Here is a 10642-nt window from a genome sequence, read left to right on the forward strand (position 1 = left end):
GTATTGGGTGCACTGTATCTTTATCAATGCCAAAGTACTAGTACTACGCAACTTTTGAATTAATTAAACTACCTTGTTAGAAAAAAAAGGTTTCTCCCTCTCTCCATTGTGGAGGAAGAAATTTTTCTTCCCTAGGCAGGGGCGGAGCCCTGAGTGGACCACGGCCCCTCAAGCCCCATGGCCTAACCATATCTTTTAATTTTTTAAAATTAAAATTTTTTAATTTTATTTATTTTTATTTTATTATAAAATATATTTTACTAAGTGGATAAAATAGATGGGATAAAATAACTTGTTGGATGATAAGACATGGCTTTAGCTTCCTTCATTTTCAAGGCTTTAGGCCTCCTAGTCTGCTAAACTGCAGCTTCCTCTTGCATCATTTTGGTAGGGGGTGCGTCTATGCCAACCGTGAGAGTAGATTCCCCCTTTCCATTTTCTAGATTGGGTGTAAATATTGGCTTTTGTGACTTTTGTATGCAAATCCAATGAGAAAGTACCATGAGGGACTTTACGATCTTTATTATGAGCGACCAAGAGGTGTGGTCATTTCATGTTTCTCGACTGGTAATACTATGAGGTAGACATGGTCGGCTAAATAACCCAATGGGAGGGTGCAATATTGCCATAAGGAATGGTAGCTCAGCGGTACTTTTGTCAAACAAAACTTTAAACTTTAGTTTACTGACCCTTTAACGTTATGCATTCTCTTTACGATCACAGAGGATGAATGTACTTTTGCGCTTTTTCTGGAGGCCCTTCTTGTTATCTTGGAAGACTATGCTTTATATGCACTGTGAAGGCTTTTCTTGTGCTGTGTTTAGAGTTGGGAGGAACAAGAGTTCGGTGCTGTGTTTCCCTTTTCCAAGTCGAAGCAGGGCACCATTGATGACATGCTACTCTTCAAATGATAGTTTAGGTTTTCTTATGTAATGGGCTTTAGGCCTTGGATGTTTTTTAGGCTAGCTCTTCTTCTGGGCCTCCTTTTATGTTTCATGGTTGGGTTGGTATGAGTCGAAGAGCTTTAAGTTAAGTAGAACGAAGACAGAATACATATATTGCAAGTTCAGTGAATGCCACACTGGTGATAGAGAATGAGTTAGTTTGGATGGAGTGGTACTGTCCCAAAGTAATCACTTTAAATATCTCGGCTCAGTCCTTCAAGTAGATGGGGGATGTGAGAAGGATGTTAGTCATAGGATTAAAGCCGTATGGTTGAAGTGGATACGTGTCACGAGAGTTTTATGTGATCGCAAGATTCCTAATAAGTTGAAAAGAAAATTTTACCGTACAGACATACGACCGGCTATGTTATATGATAGTGAGTGTTGGACACTAAAGGAGTCATATGCGTCTAAGATAAGAGTTGCAGAAATGATAATGTTAAAGTAGATGAGTAACCATACTAGACTAGATAAAGTCCATAATGAAAGTATTAGAGAAAATGTAGGAGTAGTACCAATTGAGGATAACTTGAGAGAAGGGAAATTGAGGTGGTTTGGTCATATAGAGCGTAGACATATGGAGACTCCAGTTAGACAAGTAGAGCACATTAGATTAGATGATAGAAAAAAAAAGAGATAGGCCTAAATTTACTTGGAGGAGAATAATACAACATTACCTAAAAGCAATACACATTTCTGAGGATTTAACCCAAAATCCTTTAGAGTAAAGAAAACTAATCATCCGAAAATTTTGAGATAAAAGTTTAGTTAAGTTGATTTTAAATGCAAATAGAGGAGTATAATAAAATAAAATACATATATTCATATTTACTTTATATTAATGGTAATAAGTATAAGCAAAAAATTTTTTGCTAAATAATAATAATTATTAAATATTTTTAGTGACATCTAAGTCAAAATTGATTAATATAAATTAAAAACAATTTATGTTTGAAAGCCGATTTACCTTTGAACCAAATCGAATGCCTATCAAAGTGTTAATAAAGAGCATAGATGTGACTTAGGATACACACACACACACACACACACACATATATATATATATATATATATATATATATGGAAAAAGCAACAAGATGAGCTTAGATCCTGAATAGCTTCATAGAACTCCCAACAAACACACGCTTCATTTCAAAACACATGGATGATGTTCTAATATAATGGATGATGATATAATATTATAACAAGTTCGGTACATACAACACTGGAACCATCTCAGCAATAGACCCTTCCATCTCGGGCGTAAACTTACATCCCAAATCAACCTACTGATGCCCCGATTCCTAAAACAAAGAGAAAAACTGTGAAAAAGTACCCTCTCTACAGAATTGCAACATCCAAATAGTCTCCAATCTGCAAAAGCGAAATGCATGTTAGTCTCAAAGTCCAATATGCGAATTAGGTTAAACATGCTGCCAAAAAGTGTATCCTCTTCTACCTGGAAGCCAAGCTCAGCCAATGCTTTGCCATCATCTAATTTCCCATTTCTGTTAGAGTAGGTCTTTCCAACCTTCATGAAGCAATAAAGTTTTCCACAATCAGAACTTTGAGTTATTAATAATTCAACCAGCTCAGCTTGCTCACATGATAAACAAAGTATTGTATTAAGACTTTGTTATAAAGAGTCAACAAACCTACCTGTGTAGTCTTGTATTCCTATTTAGTAGGGACTGTAGCATTATTATAAGAGAAGAAGTGTGTACATTTGTATCTAATCTCTATGAAATACAAGAAATTTCTTTCTCTTCAGACTTATTTTCACACCTAATAGACCTCTTTATTTTCTTTCTTTCTTTTTTTTATTTCTTTCCCTGGGTTGGGTGGAGCAGGGGAGGAATATAAGAGAGGGAATTTAGGGGATCTGTACATGCACATGATAAAGAATATAATCATATAACAATGAAAGTCATTCACACAAAAAGGAGGGAGAGAGCCAGGGAGAGTGACTAACCTCTCGCACCACAAAGCGACCATTTTTGTCTGGATATACAAAAGCAAAGGAGAGTCTTGCATCCCTTCTCCTTGCTGCTGGTGCCACCTCTTTGACCTGTGAAAGAGGCCAGACTAAGTATAGAGACAAAAAGACAGTAACCAAAAACAGCACAAAGAAAATCCAGATAAAATTTATAAAAACAAAAAAACAAAGAATTTATAAAAGATGTTATGGCAAAAGCATGCAAAGCAAAACCAGTTATGGTAGCAAGTTTTTAGCATTCAGAGACAGTTCCAGTGTAATCATAAATTCAGACACACCAGACACATTACTGAGTCAATAGAAATAATAGAAACCTGCATGCAATACTTAATACTGCCCATCACATGTTTATAAACAGAGAAATGGAACATCATATCAACAAACCAGATCAGTTAACTCTCGAAGTGTAGCATCCTTCCATGTATAGATTTGAACCTCATCCTTGGGCTCCTTGCCTCTCACTGCAAAGTCTTCCTTGGAATGATGACTCCCCATCTGCAACAAATTGAACAAGTCAAACTGTCAAAGCTTCAGGTACAATTTCTATACAGACCACACAAAAGAGTTAAACAACAAATTATCGTTACATCTGCAATGTGTTCCATTCAAATAGGGGCACAACAGCTTCTAGGAACAGTATTTACAAAATTTACCAATCCCTTAAATCAGTAGACACTGATTCATCCATGATCCATGAGGACCGTTACAAGGTAAAATAAAAATAGAACTGATTGATCCTTTCTAACTTTTTTGACAGTAGAGAGTGATGATGAAAATTTGTTTACAAGTCAAATTTTTATAGTTTCTGCTATTGTAATACCAGGGGAATAACAAATGCCTCTGACACACTAGAATTAACAAATACATCACAAGAAGGACATGCCAGAAAGAAAACTACATTAACAACATCACAATCGATAAAAATTGGTATATATAAACTGACATCTACACAAGAACTACCATGCACATAACATTCAACACTTAATTCAAAATAATGGTAAACATGATGAAAGAGATGCATTACAACACTTCTTGTGCAACAAACAATTAAAATTAAGCAATGAGTACAAGCAGAAAAATGGCATTGATATTAACAAGTATCTAAAAAAAACAATGATTTCTTTTAGAGGAGGGGGAACCAGAATGACAATTCTAGAGCTACTTCCTTTGATGGAGGCGCTTAACACTTCAAAGTCTAGAGTAATTGCCTTAATTATAGCCTATAGGTAACCTAGGTAGCTATGCTGAGTCTTGTTCGGCGAAAAAGCTAAAAGTTATACTAGTCATCGATGAGTTCTTTCACTTTGACCAAAAAAAAAAAATCGAGTTCTTTCACATTATTCTACTATTCACCACTGCAGCTGATATTGTTCCCAGTTCCATATCCTTTTCTTAATGATAATTCTCAGTTCTCACATACTTGTTTAACAAATTGTATATCAACACAAACTGAAAAAGATAAATTTCAAAGGAAAAAACTCTGGACAAAGAACTAGTGAACATACCTTGGTGAAAACGCGAAGCAATAAAGGACAAGTCTGCATTTCCAATAAGCGAGGGAAAAAGAAGAGTATTACTATTAGAATATCTAAACAAATACTAAAAATAAAATAATTCACAAATTTTTAACAAATCAGTACCAGCTGTTGATTGAGGGAAGAGAGAGAGAGAGAGACTTAGGGTTTGAAACCCTAGAATTTGAGCTATATGTATAGCATAGCCGCAAGCAAATACGTTATTGCGGAGTTTCTTATTTGGAGTAAAACATATGAAAACCTAGACAATGAATCAACAAAACTATGTTTATGCAATACCTTTTCGCGATCAACGGGCTGAAGAGGAGGAGGACCTCTAGGAGGAGGGCCCAAAGGCCGTCCTCCAGGTCTCTTTTGCACATCCGACACTCCCGCCATACCCACCCGTCGCGCAAGAAAACGCCGAAATGTAGAATCCGGTAGCCTTGAACCTCGGATTGAGAGCTATATTGTGCAATTGTTGAGAGTCGTAGTCGACACTTGTTCCAGGTAGATCTGCTACAAAAGCATTGGGTTGGGCCTGCCAGATATTCTTGAACTTGGTTTGGGGAACTTAAAGAACCCAATCAAATCGGGGCGAAAAGGTCCATTCTTACCAAAAAGAAACGCACAGCTGTAGTCGGCCTAATTCTGGATAAATACGCCTACATTTGACATATTGTATTAAGTAAGATCATTAACAAATAGATTTTTTTCTAAAATCAACAAAAGGAGAAAAATCAACCGAGATTATCCAAATCAGACCGAACCACATACACCTAACCTACAATCAAAATCCCTTATGACGAAAAAACCCTTCCAGCAAACGAAATAGAAAACGAAGAGAAATAAACATCAAATCAACCAAGATCGCAATCCTTAAAACAGCAACAAAATCCTGCTCTCGTTGTCTACCGCATGTTGCAAAGTCATTGGTAATCCACTATCCAAGAGGATATATATAATTATCATAATTATTAATTAATTAAGTTTAAGCTAAATTATTTTTTCTTTTTTCTTTTACATAAAAAATACATGTATTATTTTATATTTTTTATAATTAAAACATATATATATATATATATATATATATATATATATATTTAGCAATTTTAAATCGTTGCCTCTAATAAATCAGGATAACAGTTATACAACCTCTGAAACTAATCCGTTGCTAAAACCTAGCAGTGCAATGAAAAACTTCACCCACTTTAGACGACAATCCGGGAAGATTAAATTTAAAACCAGACGCCACATGGTGAGGTGCAGTGCCATGAAAGGACTCATTCAATATCCAAACAAAGTTCACAATGCTGGCAATCATATAGTGCCAAATATTTCTTCCATTGCCAGGTTACGGTAATTTAGTTGGTATTCCAACTTCATTTTAAAGAGTATTTGGTAAGAAGTTAATAAAAGGTTAATAATATCTTTATAATTTTCAATCTCAAATATTTTTTAATTTTTTATCAAACACATTTTTAAAGATGTAAATAATTTATCTATTCTTGAATTCGAGTTTGCTTATTTACCTATTATGGAATAATTTATTTTTATAATAAAAAAAATAATTATCTCTCATTATGTAGCTCAATAATTATTATTATTCAGTCTATTATATCTATACTGAACAAAAAAATATATTTCTTCCATTGGTAAATATTTTCACATTGGCCTAATAATTTTTTCAACCACCATATAAGTTTAATATGGGAAATATCAAATGAGTATTGAATTTGGAAAAAGAGACGAAGGATAATTATGAACAACTCCCGTTTGACTGTGTACTCTTTGTTCCCCTTTCATTACAAATAAGGCATGCTTAAAAGCATTGAATTTGAAAGCTGAGGATGATAGTGAAGCTTATTGCAATAAATAGAAATTTGCATTGAAGACCCCTACTCACCATTCAAAGCTTTCTGTAAATGGTAAACCCTAGCCACTACGTCTTTCTCCCTCTCTTTGCAGCCTGCAGCTTTGTCCTTGTCCATAGACCGTAGGTAGTTGGATCCACTAAGGAAATTATGCACAACTTCAATGCTGCTGTGACTATTATAATTGCTTTTTCTTTTTCAACCTTTATCCTATTTGCTCCTCTTTCTAGTTAGTTCTTTGGTCCATGGCTAAGCTGTTCATACAACTGTATTTATCACAGCAAGGAAAAAGCCTATTCACATGCACATGCCAATCCTTTTTTTTTCCCCATTAAAAAAATTTTGCAAAACGTAAACTTTAAGTTTTAGCTTGTGAGCAAATTCCAACCACACAATAATCTAAAATTTTATAAATATGTTTAAAATAATAAAAAAATTATTTTTTTAACATAAAAAATTTTATAAATTAAACATGATTATATGAAATTTTATTTAAATTATTTTTTCTGTAAATGATTTATTCCACTTCAAGTTTCAGTAAGAATATACACTAGGTCTTTTTAGTATTTAATAGGGGTGTAAACGAACTGAGCCGAGCTGAGCTTTGAATAGTTCAAGCTCGACTCGTTATATTTGTTTTCAAGCTCGAGCTCGATTCGAGTTTTAATATTCAAGCTGGAGATCGACTTGTTACATATATATTAAACTCAAGCTCGATTCGAGCTCGACTTCTCGACTTGTATCAAATTCATTTATAATATAAACAAATTAAACTCGAGCTTGACTCGTTTATAAACTAAATTTAAGTTTGAATTCGAGCTTAACTCAAGCTCATTAATATTATTATATTAAAATAAAATTTAATTTAAATAAAAGTAAATTAAATTAATTATAATTAAAATATATTTAATTTTAATTAAAATAAATTTAAAATTGAATAAAATTACTAAAGAGCCCATTTGGACCTCACATGTTGGCTTGCTAGCCAATCAAAAAAAAGCATTTAAGTTGGGGTGAGGGGTGAGTGGCTTTAAGTTAAGGGAAGCCACTCAATCCCCCACCCCTTTTTATCCGATAAAAAGGGGGACAAGTCTCACATCAGATTTTTGTTTTTTTTTAATTTATTAACTTTTATTTTTTAATTTTAACTTACTTTTATTTTATATAAATAGTTTGCTACAATAAAAGCCTAATGACACAATATAATGTATAATTAAAATTTTAGCATATTTATTATTACATTTATAAAATTTTAAGGTTTAAATTTGATTAAAAATCATATTTATATTATACACATGCTTAATTTAATTTCATAACTCTTAACTAAACTCAATAGTATTATAATTTAATTAAAAAGATTACAGTATGATACAAATTTAAGATATTATATGATATCAATATATTAATTATAATTATAATCAACTCAATTACATGTGTATGTATACACACACACCATCTAATATTATGACACCTGACTAAACTCAATAGTATTATGATTTAATTAAAAATATTACTATATAATATAAATACAATAGATTATATGATATCAATATATTAATGATAATTATAATAAACTCAATTACATGAATGTAAATATATACATACACACATAATCTAATTTCATGGCACTTAACTATACTCAATAATATTATTATTTAAATTTAACATATTAACAATTTAATTTTTAGAGAATAAGTGGATAATATTAAGTAGGAAAAGATTTATGAGAGAAAAAATTTTAAAGTATGCATAAAGAGAAAGTGCTTAGAAAGAGAGAAGAATAATAATAATGAATAAATAGTTTAGTATTAAAATTGAATATTAATCTTTTAAAAGTTTAAAGTTCACATAAAAAAAACTAATCAAGAGATTAAAAGTGAGACTACATATAGAAAGAAAGTAATAATAATGGTTAGATATATTAATGTTAATTTTGAAGCTTAATCTTTTAAAAGTTTAAAATTTTAATAGAGAATGAAAAGAGAGAGAGAGATATGTTTCATGTTTCAAATCACACTAACGTCAAAAGTATGTAATTTTAATTTCTTTAATAATTTAATATAGATAAAATACTTCATAATAATTTTTATGTATTTATTATCCAATATTCTAAATTTATTCTCATATAAAAATTAACTTATTTAAAAAAAATAAATCTAAAGCATGAATAACTATATAATTATAAATATATTTATATATTGTTTATATCATATTTTTAAAGAATATATTATTTTAAAAATAATTATAAACAAAATAAATATATTTATAATATTATAAAATTATAATAATTAATATAAATGTTTTTGTAAACGAGCTATCTCATGAACCTGTTCAACAAGCCAACTCGTGAACCTGTTCAACGAGCCAGCTCACAAATTTATAAACGAGTCGAGCTCAAGTCAAATACTGTTGAGCTCGAGCTCGAGTTTGGCTCGTTTAGAAATCGAGCCAAATCAAACCGAGCTTTTATTGAGCCGAACCTCGAATAGCACACGAGCGGTTTGATTCATTTACACCCCTAGTGTTTAAGTAAGATTATGAAAATGCTTTTTTATATATTATTCAAAAAGTTATTTAATTGTTTTAATACATTTATAATTTAAATGTTTCGAGTTTAATTTTAAATTAATATTTTTTAATTAATATATTTATAAATGTAAATTTTAATAATATTAAATAATTTTATGAATTACATTAAATAATTATAATCTTTTTTTTTTGTAAGAGTTATATAATATCATATTTGAATTGGACGTGTTCAGGTCTAATATTCAATTTAGAAAATTTTAATACTGTGTCTGAAACTTCAAATTTATATGAGATTAATATTTAATAATCATTTCTAACTAATGGATTGAGTTAGCTATTGCCTGTGTGAAAACAAAGTAGTCTTTTGGTGTGGTCCTGATTAAAGTCTATAAGTGAGTTAGGTGTATCCAGAAATTGGTTCTTCAGATCCCATATCAGATGTGGAGTGTGCATGTATGTGGATTATATATGAATAAAGACTCCGTTAAAATTTGCTTTTAATAACAGTTCATTTCTATTATTAACTATGCATCCGCATGCTCTATCTATTGACGAGAGAGAGAGAGAGAGAGAGAGAGAGAGAGAGAGAGTTAGCTAATGCCCTAAGCCAGTTGGCCTTCCATGAGTCGTTTGCAGTTTCAAATATGAAATCTATCTAAAATAAGTGATTTTAGTTCACTCAAAGCAAGAATATCTGTTCTTTGGGATCTCATATCGATTGTGGATAGCGTATTTAGATGGTTTATATGAGTTAGTATATCTTAGTAAAATTGTCATGGTTTTACCAAGGAGTGTATCCTGTCACCGAATCACCTGTGTGCGTGTGTATACCTTTAGATAAAAAAAAAACCAAAGTACTTGAGAGGGTGAGCCAGTATGTGTGTGGATAACCCCTCACACATGAGTTGTGTACAAGTGATCCACCACGTAGAGAGCTGATCTTTCGGGATCTCACATCGATTGTGAATAGCATGTATAGGTGGTTTATATGGGTTAGCATGCCTTGATAAAATTGTCATTATTTTATCAAGAGGTGTATCTTATCACTGAGTTACCTGTGTGGGTATGTATACCTTTAGATTATAAAAAAAGCAAGAATATCTGAATTTGGCTACCGAGTTCATTTCCTTCCTCTTGAAATTTAAAATTTTATAAGAATTCAATTAAATTAATTTTTCAATCGAATTTTTATATTTAAAATAAAAAGTTTAATTTTTTTAACTTAAAAATTAATTTTAAAATAAATAAAAATAATTATTAATTTTGTAAATTTTAATTAAAATTTTTCAAAATAATTTATTTTAAAGAAAGCATTTATTATTTCAGTTTTGGATAATTTAATTTTAATAAATCTAACAATTTAATTTTCCAATTTTTAATAAAAAATTAATTATAATACAAAATCAACTTATTTCATTCAGTATGATTCATTCATAATTAAATAAACCATAATTTTATTTATCTCATTCACAATTAAATAAACTATAATTAAATAATACAATCAAATGGGCTACTTTTACTCTTTATGGAGATTCTCATTAATTCCTCCACAAAAAGAGCTTATTACTTCCTAAAAAAAATTAAGTTGAAAAATATCAATCAAACTGGACATAGTTATGGCACACTTCAAAACCAAAATCAAGCCAATCTAATCCCAAAAAATTAATATTGATCAAATATGTATTAACTGAAACTAAATTTGAATCAGATAAAAACTAAAATTAAAACTAAAATTGAAATTATAGAACGTAGGGATGGGAATGAGTAAGTATTTTCAAGTACTCA

The 10642-nt window shown here is 30.8% G+C and overlaps 1 protein-coding gene across 1 annotated transcript; it reads right to left on the reverse strand.

Annotated features, from left to right (window-relative positions):
- Positions 1-2042: 2042 nt before the first annotated feature.
- On the reverse strand, positions 2043-5089 carry LOC110645598 (histone deacetylase complex subunit SAP18). The gene is made up of 6 exons (XM_021798809.2): positions 4755-5089; positions 4446-4478; positions 3325-3435; positions 2917-3012; positions 2404-2475; positions 2043-2318 (listed from the first exon to the last, which is right to left on the reverse strand). The coding sequence occupies exons 1-6, from the start codon at positions 4851-4853 to the stop codon at positions 2286-2288; spliced, it is 444 nt and encodes a 147-aa protein (XP_021654501.1). The 5' UTR covers positions 4854-5089; the 3' UTR covers positions 2043-2285.
- Positions 5090-10642: the final 5553 nt, after the last annotated feature.

The sequence above is a fragment of the Hevea brasiliensis genome, chromosome 9, assembly GCF_030052815.1.
Source record: "Hevea brasiliensis isolate MT/VB/25A 57/8 chromosome 9, ASM3005281v1, whole genome shotgun sequence".
NCBI lineage: Eukaryota > Viridiplantae > Streptophyta > Magnoliopsida > Malpighiales > Euphorbiaceae > Hevea > Hevea brasiliensis.